Source organism: Anser brachyrhynchus (assembly GCF_964034855.1).
Source record: "Anser brachyrhynchus genome assembly, chromosome: 4".
Taxonomy (NCBI): domain Eukaryota; kingdom Metazoa; phylum Chordata; class Aves; order Anseriformes; family Anatidae; genus Anser; species Anser brachyrhynchus.
In genome coordinates this window covers 6569962-6585581 of record NC_137698.1, presented here as the reverse complement: position 1 = coordinate 6585581, position 15620 = coordinate 6569962, and the positions used below count along the sequence as shown (strand labels likewise).

General features: G+C 38.7%; 1 protein-coding gene across 2 annotated transcripts in view; it reads left to right on the top strand.

Moving 5' to 3' along the window:
* NFKB1 (nuclear factor kappa B subunit 1) overlaps nucleotides 1-15620 on the top strand; it is a 58133-nt gene that overhangs the window by 2580 nt on the left and 39933 nt on the right. For both annotated transcript variants that reach the window (XM_080590631.1, XM_080590630.1), the window contains exons 2-3: nucleotides 9743-9795; nucleotides 10909-10993. In XM_080590631.1, the coding sequence (XP_080446757.1) occupies nucleotides 9751-9795; nucleotides 10909-10993 (130 nt within the window). In that variant the 5' untranslated portion in view covers nucleotides 9743-9750. The remainder of the gene's footprint in view (nucleotides 1-9742; nucleotides 9796-10908; nucleotides 10994-15620) is intronic.

Below are 15620 nucleotides of genomic sequence, written 5' to 3'. Positions count from 1 at the left end.
GGATTTTTACAAGCGGAAGTTGTGATTTGATGTCCAGTAAACAAACTGTGACTCTTTTATAAAGTTCTGCACTGATAACATCATAATTACAGCTGTCATTAATTGTGCCTTTAGGTCAGCCAGGCACTAAGTTAGCATCTAATTTTGAGTGTAGAAATAATCCAGTGGATCGTCGGCAGTGAATTCATCTAAGCAGATATTCTGCTGAAACACTGTTGACAGTTTTAGAAGTAAGGCCTTGAAAGATGTTTCAAATGATTCTGGTCTCAAGGTAAAATCCTTTGTGTAGGATTTAGGTGGAGCTGACAGACCATGTGTGGGGAGGAAGTTACTGTTGCTACTACTAGCATTTTTTCCCCTTTCAACTTTTATGTTCTTTTGAAAAGTAGTGCCAGACTTTTTTTTTTTTTCCTTCGTTTAAAACACAGAATTAGCTAAGCTAAAATACTTGTGTATTTCGTTCAGTCCTTAAAGCAATCTGTACCGGTATTGCAGATGAAATAGGTCTGGGGTGTGTGCGTGTTCGTGTTTTTGGTTTCTTTGCTTTGAAGATTGTATTTATTTGTGCTTGCACACTTATGGACAAATTTTAGCACAAATGACAAAAACAAAGTGAGCAGACTTTTTCAAGGCTCATTAGTTTAGTCTTGTTGTTGTTGTTACATTATAGCCTACTGTAAAAAATGAAGACTGGAGGAGTTTTATTTCTTTGTAACACACAAACCTGATAAGCCTTAGTGACCACTTTGCAGCTGGAGATTCAAGCCAAAAGGAAAGCAGAATTGGGACCTTTCCAAGGCAGGGCTCTCGGGCATAACTGCAGTGGTGCTGCCCTCGGTTTTACCTCGGTGGTTCTGCCTGCTGTGTCGCTTAGTTCATGGACCATTTCTGCCGTGGTGTGTTTTCAGGGGCTGTTCGTAACCAAAGGGATGCTGAGAATCCCTTAACTTGTTTTGGTAACTGCAGTGGTAACAGCCCATGCTATTTTCTGAGCTCTCTTTTGCAGCTGTTGGTCTTTAAATGTGGGACTGTGTCTTCAGTAAGACGCCAGAACCCATATGAAAATATCTGGTGATGCTGCAAACCTTCTGTGAACCAGACCTCTGAAATCCTGGCTTTACTGGTTACCTAGCTTCTGAGAAACACTGCTCTCCTCTCCCCAGAAAGGAAAAGGTTTGCCCTTCAATACTGATGATTCATTGCACTTAAGGCTTATGAAGTGGGTGCGTATGTGCTCTTTAAGTTAGAATTCGACTTAGGTGAACAGTTTTGTATGCACTAGAGTTATTTCTACAGAACATTCAGTGGTTCTTTTTAATCTGTAGCAAACAGTAACAGCATTTTAACATGATTTTTAGGTTAGTTCAAGTAACTTTACCACCCCGTGTGGCTGAAATACGGTGTAGGTAGAGTTGTTTTGTGTTGAACCTCACTGGTTTTACATATACTTAGCATTATACATATGTGACAAACAAACTCTGCTGTATTTGAATACTGTTTATTCCTTTGGTTTAAATTGCTTTGAATATGTTTTAATAAAAACATTTAAATGTTATTCTAACAGTGTCCTGAAAAAAACAGTTTGTGTTTAGGGTATCATTGTTTCCTCTTGTCATGTTAGTTTGCTATTAAAGTAAATGATTAAAATACTTATGGAAAAAAAAAAAATCAGTCATAAATATACTTAATAAAAGAGCCATTCACATAGACCAGTTAGTATTTGCCAAATACATTTCCTCACACTATCCTTTTTTCTTTAAATATAGTGGTCAGCTGAGTCAATAATTCTCACTCAAGATTTCCTACACTAATTATGCACCAAAGTTTTCTGATTCAAAGCATCACACTCATTTGAAATCTCTTTAATTCCTGTGTTCATTTTCATTTCCTGAGCGTTTGGCAGTTTTTATACTGTTGCCCAGTAATACATCTTTGAAAATATTTTAAAAATTTAACAGTTTTTAATTGAGAAAATGTACACAACTCCCAGGTCCCACCCAGGAAATAATAAGGAACAGGAAATAATAAGCAGACCTAATTAATAACAAGAGGAGGCAATGTGTGCTGGTATACTAGCGGAAGAAAACCACAGGTCCTGTAGTGTCCTTTTGCGTTAGGTAGTGTTGCTGCAGCAGTCTGCAGATAAATCCGCAGAGGAAAGTAGTGTCTGTGAGTAACAACAAAGCAAAAAGCCTCTGCACAAACCTTTTCTCACTACTGACAGCTTATACTGAAATCCGTATTCCTGGCTTATACCTCTCTGTATTAGCTGAAGGGAAATAAGAAATACAGCTTACATATGCTGCTTTGGTGGAAATTGATGAGCATTGATGATTTTTACACTGAGAACAGTTTCCTCAGAACAGCCTGCCTGCCCCCACTATTGAAGCCATAGGTGGGAGAAGAAATAAAGAAATATTAGTAATTTTGTAACATTAAAAGCAAACTTCAAATTTAAGTCCATTTTGTTGACTTAAAATCCATTAAAAAATAAATAAAATTAATTGTTTGGGCTTCTTGTCAACTCAAGCAAGCCAGCAATTACTTTCACAGGTTTTAAAAGGCTTTTTCTTTCTTGTCTGTCTGACATCTATACCAATAATGTGAGTGAAAGTAAGCCTGATGTTCCCATAGTATTTTGGTTCTGTTTCCTTGGCATGTTGCAGAACACTGTAGCTGTTAATCACCCCTGGTTTTGAATAATCCAGGGGATTGCTTTTCTGTAGCACACTTCTTTTTTCTTTTTTTTTTTCCTCCTTTGGAAAAATGTGTACATGTCTACAGCTTGCATTTTCCCAATTTTTCATGCATGTGCCTCAAGACATTATTCATCTAAATGATAAATATTTGGTCCAGTCTTAACCTTTGCCCAGGGACTTCAGGAACAGTATAATTTATTATCATGGAGGCAAACAAAACAAGTAGTTGAGAATGTAAATAAAATAACCATTGATAAAACCTTTTTTGTATTAAGGTTTTGCTTTATTGGGAGGGGCTTTTCCCCCCTTCTTTTTCTCTCCCTCCCCAGCACCCCCACATTCACCCCTTGGAAACTTTTTCTGCAGCAGGCTCCGCTCACGGCAGCAGTGATGGAAGTGCGAGATGCTGGTAGCTAACAGCTGTCGGAGCCTAGCTGTGTAGACCTGCTTTAAGCAGGTTTGGACAATACGCGTTCAAAATGCCAGCAACTGCTTGGAATCCCGCCTGTACAATATTCCTGCTGTTGTTACATCGCTTTTAGCAGAAATAAATCCCATATTTGTTAAGAAAAACATATTTTATTCAGCCTTAGAGGTTTAAAGTGATTAGAAGAACATACATGGCTTAAGCTATGGAAAATAAAGCTTGTTCACATAACTGTTGCAGGGTCATGGCCCCGCTCTCAGAAGCGTTATAAGACCTGTGTATATGTACAGGCCACAATTTTGGGCAGAGGCAGAAGACAGCAGGTCTCAAACTTCCTTTCCCCCTCCCCACCCCGTGCTTCTCTAAGACTATGTTCTACCCCAAAGGCTTTTGCCCTTGAGCTGTGCCCCTGGGGGCTGTATTTTGGGGGAAAATACTGGGTTACAAGGGAAATAAGCTAGGAGGAGGTGTCCAGGAGCTTGGAGGAGGCAGCGCCCCTGCTCTAAGGCACTGCAGCGATGAAGGCTTGAGATCAGTATCTCTGGTCTGTCCGAGCAGCCTGCTCTTGCTCTAGCCAAAATCATCTCACTGCAGCTCTTGTCCCGGTTCCAGCCCTCGCCCAGCAGCTTGCAGTGTCTGTATTGTGCAATACATTCCCTACGTCTCTGTTCAGGAAATGCGGGTCTGAATGCAGATTGGTTTGCAGCTGATAGAAAAGTGAGGCTCAAGGATGGGTAGTTACTACTAAAAGAAAGAAATAGAGAGGTGAACAATACCAGGTGAAACATGTTGTAGAGAATGTGTAGTAAGGTGGTTAGTGTTGTTAGTGTTTCTACCTCAGTATTTCAGAGCTGCTACAAGATTTCAGAAAACTTGATGCCTCATAAAAATACAGTTCTCTGCCATCATTGTCTGCTGTGTTTCATCGCCCTGATGTAGCACAAATATACTCATGGCATAATACACATAAAACACAAAGGTCTTTGCCTCTCCTTCATCCTTATTTTTCTCTGTTTTGCATAAACAAAATAAACAGGCTAAGAGCATAACCACAGTGAATTTTCATTGTGTCCAGTTGAAGTTTATTTTTAACAGGTAAATTACAATGAAAGCCAAATTAAAGAGAAAAAACACACTGCTAGAAAACGTGCAGAAAGAACTGTGCTTTCAATATATCAAGTCAGTTAAGTGTAATAGTTGAGTTTCTCTTGTTCTGAGGCTGCTTTTGCCTTCTGAATCCCAGCCTTAAAAGGTGAGAAGAGGTAGATCTTGTACGTAAAAATTTCTCCTAGAAGATAGGTGTTCTTCAACATAGAAGTTTCTTTACACTGTCAGGCCAATTCCAGTTCAGGACTGTAACAATCTCTGAGTATTAAAGATCATGATCCACTAACACACACATCCTCAGTCTGCCTTTTACAGACTGTCTTATTAACTCCTGCCCTGTTAATCTGATCAGTGCTATAACCAAACCCTCTTCCATGAAATATTAATCTGTCCTGAACTCAGTCTTGATGATGAACTAATTAAAAAAATAAAGGGCAAGTTTTAGAAAGAATGAGTTGATGCTTTGTATTTTAAAACACATCAGGCAAATACCTTAATGCTAGTCTTTTGCGTTCATTTTCTGAGGTTATAATGGGTATTACGTCACATCAGTTTTTATGCTTTTATTTTGTTTGGTTGGCTCTAAGTACAGAGAATTTAAGAGCTGAGTGGTTGTTAAGAGTTTTCACCAGCCATCACCCTCTTATGATAAGGCAAGTCTTTGTAGGATAGACATATTGGTGAAACTTCATCCTTTGTTTCTGCAAACTGATTAAAGAAAAAATAAATTCAGACTCAAAGAAGATAGGTGAAAAGTAGAGACCTGCTTACCATGTCTCTTTGAAGGTCTGGGAAAGGAAGCATCTCTCTTTTTTTTTCTGGTCCCATACGAAGTGTTAGCTTCAAGTGTAAGTTCACTAGCACACTTCAAAATACAACTGTTCAGATTTGGGAGACTAAACCTCAAGTTTCCTTCGGGGCTGGGAGCCAGGGGGTGTTGCAGGTATTTAGGGTAATATTCAAATGATTTTATTTCCTGTTGGGAGGAATAAGTCATCCCAAACTGTTAGTGTATAGACTGTTCAAGTTTTATCCCAGCTAGTGTTAGGAGATCAAAGAAAGAAGAAAGAATGAGATCTGAAGTCTCAGTTTTTTAACAGGCGTGCAGCTGCTGGGTGAGATGAGTGGAAATGTTTTCTGAAATAACTGGACTGTTAGTATCTGGATCAGACACTGGAGTTTTATTCCTCATTGACCAAGAATTTTGCATTGGGTTATGCTTGTCTGTGCAAAGGTAGTAGGGGAAATGTCCCGTTCTGTGTTTGTAGGTTGGGTATTGGCATCAAAGAGGAAAATGGTTTACCTTATTGGAAAATTCAGGCTGGAAAGTTGAAGAGAAACAACAGAGGGAAAGACCTGGCCTCCAAATAATCAGGGTGCTAACAAAAGTTGGTTGAGAAGCCTATCTTTCTTTATTTATTTATTTGGGGAAAAAAGGTAGTTAAACACAGTGGACGTTGGAGAACAGCAGAGAAGGGCCCTGAAATCAAATGATGGAGATAAATAGAAATGAGGAATCACATTCCTGGATGAGAGCGTTCCCACATGAATTATGGTATTTCCAATTTAAATGCCTGATCAATATGAGGCTTTAAAACAAATATTCAGAAAACAGTAAATGAACTCGTGTTCTGCCAACTGTGGCTACTTGTGCCTGGTGTTATGCAGTTATTAATGAGGAGCAGTGAGGCCAAGTAGCTGCCGCTATGTTCTCCTGGTCGGTTGGTTAGATCGGTGCAATCCCATCAGCTTCCATATATGTGTGTGTACATATATCTTCCTGGTTTTTGTTGTTTTATTATTATTAATTTCTCTTTTTCTAACCTTTTTCACAAGAAAAAGAGCCACTGTAGGGAGAAAGGAAAAGTCCACGCATATGCCTACACATACTTAAATTCTCTCCGCAAGCCCAGCTGTGTGGTTTTGAACAAATTTAGCTGGATATTAGGGTTTCCCATTGTGCTAGGGGCTACCTGAGGTTCCTTTACCCATCGTTGAATAGTCACACTAAAAATACAGTGAGTTGAAACATCTAGTTTCCTGGGCCCCATTATCTGAAAGACTTGAGAGGATCTCCAGGGTGGAGAATGTTGTGGTTGGTTGTGGTCTGCAGGTGGAGGGGTATTTTTCGTAATGTAGATTCAAGTTCGCAGTGTAGCTTCGGGGAACAGGAGATTATGTGGGGACCAGGCATATATGACAAGATGAACTTCCACAAAACAATTTTAATCTGGGTCATCTTCAAATGAGAGAGATGTGGTTTTGACCTGACTTTTCTGAGGTGCATATAGCTTGGATAAAAACCATCTCTGAGCCACAGTACAGCCCGTGTAGCTCTCTGTATAAGGAGAGTGAACACAGCTACTCATGGCAGATGCTAATCTTATCACTTCATGCAGGTGTGTAGAAATTCACACAGTAAGGGAAGAGGGCAATTGAAAGCTATACTATGTGTGTTGAGCTCTGTCTTTAATGCTTGGGTCTGATTCTCTTTCTTTTTTGTCATGTTATTGACCCTTCCTAGATTTTTATTTTATTTTTTTTCCAAGAAGAGGAAGGTTAGAGATTTGATAACTAAATAAATCTGAAGCAAAAAAAATGCTAATTTGGAAGTAGTACTCCTGGAACTTTTTTGTCATTTGGCTTTCAAAGAGGACAAAGCATGTAATGAAACAGAGAGTGCTCTCAGTCATTTAGACGGGTCATTTTAAACTGCTGGGTTAATTTTTGTCTAGGCCCTGCAACGGCACTCGAGTGTCAGTTTACATACACAAAGCCATATATTTGCACATCTAAATCATCTCATGTTTATATTAAACTGGCTTAGCAGTCATGCCAGGGAGAATGTCTTTAACCTTTCCCCGAAGCATTGCAGCTGACTGCTGAACACAAACGAGCTTAAGTAAGAGACACCTGTGCTTTTGGTGCCAGAGAGATTGGGCTTAATATCTCGTTACAAACTCCTCGCTACATATCTACAGCAGCTGGGCACTGTGCAGGTACCTAACTGCTGCTTCTCATCTCCAGTGACTGCAGTTTTGCTCTTGGGACGTTGTTGTTCACTGCATTAGCCAAAAAAGCAGAAAAGACGGTTTTGATCAGGTGAATTTTGAAGGACAGGTTCTGACAGACAAAGCTGTCATTTCTGCCTGAATTTTGGTATCAGGGGTCTTTAAATGAAAAATTTTCAGAAATACTGCCTCTGCGGTATTTTTCCACTTTGAAGTCACGTAGCACATGGTTGTAAATGTAACCAGGAAGCAGAGCAGGTGTGCAAACCTTCCTCCACAGGGTTCTGCTGGACCGGGAGCGAGGCAGTCCAAGAAACCAGAATAGGGCAAAGATGGTGGCATATGTTGTGAAATCTATCATGTTAGGCTTAAAGTTAAAGCTGGGAGATGCTTTGTTTGAAAGTTTTGCAAAGAAACATGCAATCAGCAATCTGGGAAGTGGGCAGATGCTGTTGATCTTGGCTCCTCAGAAGCTTTGTTTCCTGAACACGTGTAATTACTGTTATCTAGGTATTTTAGGTATTTTGAAACAATTTTGCTTATGTGACCCATGAAACAGCAATTAAATATAAGAGATCACAAAACAAGGCTTTTGGGGCCAGTTTTTATTCTCTTGTGCAGAAGAGATCCGGCATTTGCACTCTTGTTGGCTAATCAGTGTGCATCAGTGGGTATACCCTGACACTTCCTAAGAAATGTTGGCTGTTGAGGTCCTCAGGTTATTTACCATAACACCTACAGCTTTAATCGGGAAGTGTTTGCCAAAAACTGAATTACAGATTCAGTGATTTCAATAACTTGTCACTTGGTGATAAGCAATATATTTGTTTGTTTCTCTTATGGAACTGAGATGTCAATGAAGCACATCTTAGTAAAGTTCATTCTATACTGCAGGTTTCATTACAAATGCCTTGGATGTTAATTTTTTTCTATAAAGATTGGTAATAATAGCAAATTATTCATGAAAATAATGCTGTGCATAATGTGCTTCTGAAGCAAGGTGGTTGACTGGTGTTTATATTGCTGAAGTCCTGATGTATTAGGTAATGAGGTACAGCATGGGTGAGTGTGGCTGCTCGTTATATCTGCTACCCATTTTTGGCTGAAATCTTATGACCAAATATTTAATATTTACTCAAATACTGCAACTGAGTATTATCTAGTAGATATTTCTGTCTAAACTTGAATTATACATGACCAAACGCTTGTATATTCTAGGTTCAAAAATACTTTTACCTTCACAGACCTCTTTGCTAGAAGTCATCTGTGTATTAAGTGCCTCCTATTTCACCATTTAAAATTTTCTTCCATTTTCTGCTTGTGTGGGATGGGTGGCTGTATGTTGTCTTTGGAGCTTTGTCTCTGTCAAAGTGAAGTACCTAAGTATTCCAGTTGTCTTCTTGATAGTTGCCTTTCTAATTCCTGTAGAAGGTACGTGGTGACTCAGTTTTTCTGTACTGGTTTACTGCTTGCTTGCTACTCTCTTCCGTAGGGCTGTAGGTTTTCACAGGTTGCTTTGCTTTGCTGGAAAACGTGGTTCATGTTCACTGTAGTGGAATATGAGAGCTAGCAACACATTTGTATCTTTTATTACTTATTACCCTTATTTAGGGTGTCTGCATGTACGCAGACATGAGTCTCCTGAAATCGTCACTATGGTTATTTTCAGATATGCCCTTGGAGAGCCCTTTTCAGTAAGATCAACACAAATGAAATTGTAATTCTTTCAATAATATTTACACACAGGGAAATAACACTTATCTTTTATAATAGACCTAAACAATTCCTAAGAAAAATTCCAGGTTCTGCTACTGGCTTGCCATTATGTCCCCTGCGTAAGGCAGGCTACAATTTCCCACTGGTCCAGCAAGACCCGTCAGAGGGGGTTACGTACGTTGTACAGCCGTATATCACTGTCAGCACTAAAGATTTTTTTGGTGCCAACCACTTGTGGACCTCAGGAAATAAAGGCGTTAAAGTTAGTCGATGTTTGACTCTTTTTTTTATTTAAAGAAAAAGGTATTGAATGTTCTTTCTTGGGGATCCTAATCTTGTATTTAGCAGTACTTTACAAGAAACAATTAATTAATTCATTAATGCTCTGATGCTGTCTTATTGTATGAAAATGCAGAGTGCTGTCTTTGCTGAACTATGATGATGATTCTGCCTGAACTCCAACAACAGAATAGCCAGGGTAAAGACAGAAACAAATTAATTCCTAATTTAAATGAAGTTGCAGTAAATGTTGACTTTGGGACTTTAATGTCAGGAGTTTTGAGTTGCTTGGGAGCAGGCAATGGAAGACCCTCTCTGTAGCATCTCCTGTCCCTAACCCTTGCAAATACTGGGGAATTTTAGGGGTGTTTTAGAAATCATTAATGTTGTAGGTAAATCAGGATGGGTCAGAGATGGACCTTTTAGCTCCAACAGTTTTCATCCTTCTCAATTGCTCTACTTTGAAAAAAATGAGAGTTCTGATAATTCTTCTTGTGTTTCAGGACTTAAAATGGCAGGAGAAGATCCCTATATTATGGGAGTGTCAGATCCCCAAGTAAGTGTATTATATTTGTGTATTTTCAGTATCCCTGTATTCTATTCTAGCTCTCTGTGTTGCCTTCCTGTTGTGCTGTCCTGTCATTTCCTAGACCCCAAAACATGCAAATTTAAATGCATTCAGCTATTGGCAGAAATCAAATTTGAGGGGAATCTAGCTTTTATTTTTTTCTCTAAGCTGGTCTTTACATGATCTGTGAAGTACCTCACCACTGGTGAAATGGCTAAAGTGAGAAGGAAAGCCAGGCCTGTTTGCAAGAAGCAGTTGAAAACCATACTCATTTTTATGCCCTATCTGCCTGGGACACTTGCTCTGAAATTCTTTCTGTTGTGGGCATTGGACATGATCTGAAAAAGAGGCCCCTTATGCCCTAAAAGGCCACTTTATGTCATTTTTGGTGAGATTTGCATTCATACAGATGACTAAAACGTCCCTTCACTTACACAGATCAAAAGGTCTGGCTCTTCAGCCACTCTTCCAGATCTCATTAGGTCATTTTATGATTTAATTGTGAGAATTTTATCTGAATGAAGAACAGATCATTTCTACTCACTTTAATTTCCAAAAATAGATGATTTTCTCTTTTGTGCTTGCTCCACTTTAGAAGATTCATACTTGACAACATTTCAATGGATTCAGACATGTCTATGTTCAAAACAAAAATTGCAATTTAACCAGGGCATACTGTTTTTTTGCATTAGAGCTTGTAAATGTATTTGAATAAGGAATGTAGTCTGGTGGGGTTTTATCACAGAAGTTGAAATGAAAACTCACATGGCTCTCAACAAGGCCTTGTGCAAGACATCTAAGGTCACATTTTCAGAATTTGGCCTCTAAGATCTTTTGAACAAACAGCTGTTACTGTCTGTAAGCAAAATGCGTGCTTAGAAATTGTGCTGAGCTCAGTGCAGTCATGTAAGATTCGTGAAATTTTGTCCCTACCATCAACTTTGCTGGCATTGCTGTTGCCAGCAGAAATAAACTAGATACAAAATGTTTACTTATTGGAGCCTGAATATTTGCAGAGAACTCTGAAGTTCTTTGCTGAAAGTTACTTTATGAAACTATTTATGTGTGTAGTAATGAAGAGTATACTCTTTTTCAATACAGATGTTTGCAATGGACCAGTTCATGGGAATGAATACAATATTTAATAATACAGGTTACATCACTTCAGACTTACCACTACGAACAGGTAGGAACTGTTGCTATCGGATTGTGCTATTTTCATGCTGTTTCTTCCAGTTTTGTTTTTCTTTTGTGTGAAATTCTTGTCAGCGATTGTTTTGTTTACACTATTGTATTTCTTAATACTATATACAAAGTTGTCAACTAGACTAATGTTGGACTGACTTCATATTTAACCTCATGAAAGTTTCAAGAGTGAGACAAAGTGATTTTCATTTGACTTGTACAGAAACTGAAAGTTTCAATCAGTTAAATGATTTGAGTGACCAAAGAGCTTTGAGTGACCTCTTCTTAATTTATTTTTTTAATTTGCATCATCAGTGACCTCTAATGTTTGTATTGCCAGTTTGCAGAGTACAATATGTACTTTTTTTTTTCTCTTGAACATTTGTTGTAATAATTCTTAAGGTGCTTGTTTTTCACTAATAAAAAGTAGAGTGTATTCAACTTCCTGTATCATTCGAATGTGTTTTTCCTTCTCAGTGACTTCTCTGTTTCCTGTACTGTGGCTGTCTGGTATTAAAAGTACCTGACAACTTCCTGAATAATAACACCAGTTTGAAAGTTCAGAGTCAAATTTTGCAACCGAACACTGAAAATAACCAAATAGTGTTCTGCAAAAGCCTGATATGCAGTTCTTCCAGTATGGTTCCAGAACAAGAATATCAAATATGTGTGTTATATGTCAGCCAGTATTAGCTGCTTGATCAATTTAGGTCTGGTTTTGCATATTAAATTTATTAATTTTGCTTGAATTTAGAAAATCCTATGTTTCTCCTGCTTAATTTATTAAAATGGCTGATGGGAAAGGAGGTGGGAATTAAAAATCTATTTAACTATATGAGTTTTTTCTTGATTTACCATCTCCAGTATAGTTATTAATGTCTTTTAACATGGCAACTTTCTCTTGTTGATTTGATCTGTTTGAGTTGGTTGTGTAAGGATGTAGGTAGTATCTTCTATATCACAGATGGCTTTGTTTTGTTGAAAGAGCAAATCCCCTTTGTGTTTTTGCTTTTTTTTATATATTCGATACACTTGACAGCAGCAAAGGTGTAAAGGATAGAATGAAATAAACAGTATTAGCCTTTTACTTCATAGGTAAAATTCCACTTTAACGTAAAAATAAATGCTGATTGAAAAATAAAGGCATGTTTACTGTTTCAGTGCTTCCTGGTTTAGACCATACTTCAAGTTCTCTTGACTGAATATTAGCGAGGAAGGATCAAGAAACACATATGGTACAGATAATTTTGTTTCAAGATAAAATGTTCCGATGAGCAAAGCTCTTGACAAATATGGACAGGCATCCAGCAAATGAATGTTGCAATCATTTGTTTGCACTGTTTTTATTAAGGCAGTATAATTATACAGTAAGATTCGTCTGTGTAAGATTAAAGGGCTTGTAAGTTATATACCAAGGGCTTCTTTTTTCACTGTTCTCCCAGAGTTTCTAAGGAACGAATAAGGTTATTGGAATTTTGATTTCCCCAGAATTATATCTTTTTTACACATTACTATTTAAGCTTACTTTGTACTCTTCATGCCAGGTTCATTCCATACAAATTATTCAGATATATAAAACTGATTTTCAGATATCTATGTCCTGTCTAAACTAGAAAACAGCTGTTTTTAAAATCACGTCAGGGAGTCAAGAATTCACTGAGATCTAGAATCACAGAAAACTCTTTCAAGTCTAAGTCTAGCTGTATCCTTTATTCGCAAAATTACTTAGAAACTGTCCTTTTTTCTTTCTTTCTTTCTTTCTTTTTTTTTTTTTTACGGCACTGCTCTTGTCTACTGCTGAAATATAGGTGGCACATTCCCCGTGTACAAAATGGGATTTAATTAAGAAGTGTGGATTTCAAATTATTACAAACAAAAGCTCAATCATAAATTTCAGAAAAGGTTGTCAATTCAATGCTATCTAATGATTTTGTTTCTTGAGTACTATCACTATAATACTTACTTCCTCCCCTGCTTGAAACTATGGTGTATTGATAGCTAGCTTTTTAGTTATAATGTAATATAATAATTTATATATTACGTTCTGGTTGTTTCTAAGCAGGAACTAGTTATTTCTTTCTATACAAGAAGACCAGTTACAAATTCAAGTGGGATTTTCCAAAAGTACTTCCAGTCAAGATACAGAGAAGGTGAAATAAGTGTTCTAAAAAGGATTTTTGTTTAGTACAATTGGATGATTTAAACACAAAGATCCAAGGACATTAATTATTGCTCATGATTTGGTGTGGTGCCTACATCTTTCAATCTCTATGTTCATAAATGCGCATTGTCAGACGTATTACATTGGCAGGCAGTTTCAATGTATAACTGAATTGCCTTATCATGCCAGTGTAGGTGATTCAACAAATAGCTGGGGAATTTGGGGACTTTCTAATGATAGATGTTCTGCTGTTACATTAATATTTACAGTAATACTGGAAAACCTTTGAGGTGACGGGGCAAGGATTTTCTCTTTGCATTTGTCAGTGCTCAGATCTCTCTACCCACTTTTTTCTGTCTCACGTATATCAGTTTTAAGTAAAAATTACAGTCAGTGCTTGGTTATTTTGGCTCTAAACCTGTAGTAGGTAGTTACTTGGTTCAAGTTTTACATTTACATTTAAAACTAGAAGGAGAAGTGGTCTCTGTGTACCTTGGGTGAAAAAAGGTTATATTTATAACAACTACCGTAACAGCACAAGCTGTAGGACCAAGCTGTGCGTTTAAAATACCCCCAGTAGCAGGCATGGTGTAGCATGAAGTCAGCAGGTTCTTTGGCTCCTTAGGAAGCATCCTGCCTTTGAGAGTCAGGTACTAACCCTTGATGATGTAGGGGATGGAAAGAGAATTATCTGCAGCAGGTATTAAGGCAGTGTAAAAGCAGATATGCAGCAGTCTGATGTCCACTGTGTAGTGGAGGGATAAAGTGGTGCCTGAAATTGGAGAGGACATTGGCAGAACTCTTAGCAAAGTATTTTATAATTTTAGGTGTTTCTTTCTTACTCCTGATTATACAAGACCATCTATAACCGTATTGCAGAGTACTCAGGCGGGGGGAGAGAGAGAGGGGTGTTTGGGGGAACTGGTCACTTATTTTTGTTTATTAGGGGCTCTCATCTAACTAGCCATTGGCTCTCAGTTGTTGTTTGTTTGTTTTTTCTTTTTTTCTTTTTTTTATTTTTTTCCAGTCAGACTAAGCCTGTGAAGTTGAAGCAGGACCATCAGCAGCTGAAAAGGCTGCTCAAATTACATTTTCTTGTATTATTTAACCTCCTCTGCCCAACATTCTGCAATGCTTGCTGTTGAGAACCAGGAAAGGTATAGAAGGATAAAGCATGCCCTTTAAAAAAAAAAAAAAAGAGAGAGAAGCTTTATTTCATATTTTCTCAAAGAGACAGTTATTCTTAGTGGGAGATTCAGGGAAGCCTGACCATCAGCAAAAATGAGATGGGTGTTCATTTCCTGGTCCCACGGCAGCAGCCCTAGTCCATAAGCATGGGCAGAATTGCCTACAGCTTTTGGTGTTTTTTTCTAAATCTTCTGGAGAGTGAAATGGGGGAGGAAACAGGTTAAGCAAAGCCCATGTGCTGCTTGCTTTAAACATCTTGCTTTAAATATCACACTTTAAATTTTGCAGAGCCTTCCTGTAAGGGTAGATCCCTGAGGGGGAGGACTTATGAATCACAGAATGGTTTGGGTTGGCAGGAACCTTAAAAACCATCTAGTTCCAACCCCCTGCCGTGGGCAGGGACACCTCCCATCAGACCAGGTTGCTCAAAGCCCCATCCAGCCTGGCCTTAAACGCTTCCAGGGATGGGGTGTCCTGGTTTTGGCTGGTATAGAGTTAATTTTCCTAATCTTCCTAGTAGCTGATATGTTGCTATGTTTTGGATTTAGGATGAGAATAATGCTGATAACGCATCAATGTTTTTAGCTGTTGCTGAGCAGTGCTTACACTGAGTCAAGGATTTTTGGCTTCTCATACTGCCCTGCCAACGAGGAGCACAAGAAGCTGGGACGGGACAAAGCCAGGACAGCTGATCCGTGGTGACCAAAGGGATGTCCCGTTCCACGTAGCATCATGTTGAAAATAAAACTGGGGGAAATGGCTGGGGGGAGGCGGATGCTGCTCAGAGACTGGCTGGGCATCAGTTGGCAGCTGGTGAGCAATTGCGTTGTGCATCACTTGGGATTTTAATTCTTTTTTTTTTTCTTCTTCTTCCTTTCTTATTAAACTGTTCTTATCTCAACCCACGAGTTCTTGTACTTTTTCCTTGTACTCTCCCTGATGACGCTCGGGGGAGTGAGAGAATGGCTGTGTGGTGCTTAGCTGCCTGCTGGGTTAAGCCACACGGTGCATCCCCAACTTCTCTGGGCAGCCTGTTCCAGTGCCTCACACCCTTTGAGTGAAGATTTTTTTCCTAATATCTAATCTAAATATCCCCACTTCTAGTTTAAAACCATTCACCCTTGTCTTATCACTGTCACCTTGACAAAGAGTTCCTCCCCAGCTTTCCTGGAGATCCCCTTTAGGTACTGGCAGGCTGCCGTGAGGTCTCCCCAGGGCCTTCTCTTCTACAGGCTGAACAACCCCAGCTCCCTCAGCCTGCCTTCACAGGAGAGGTGCT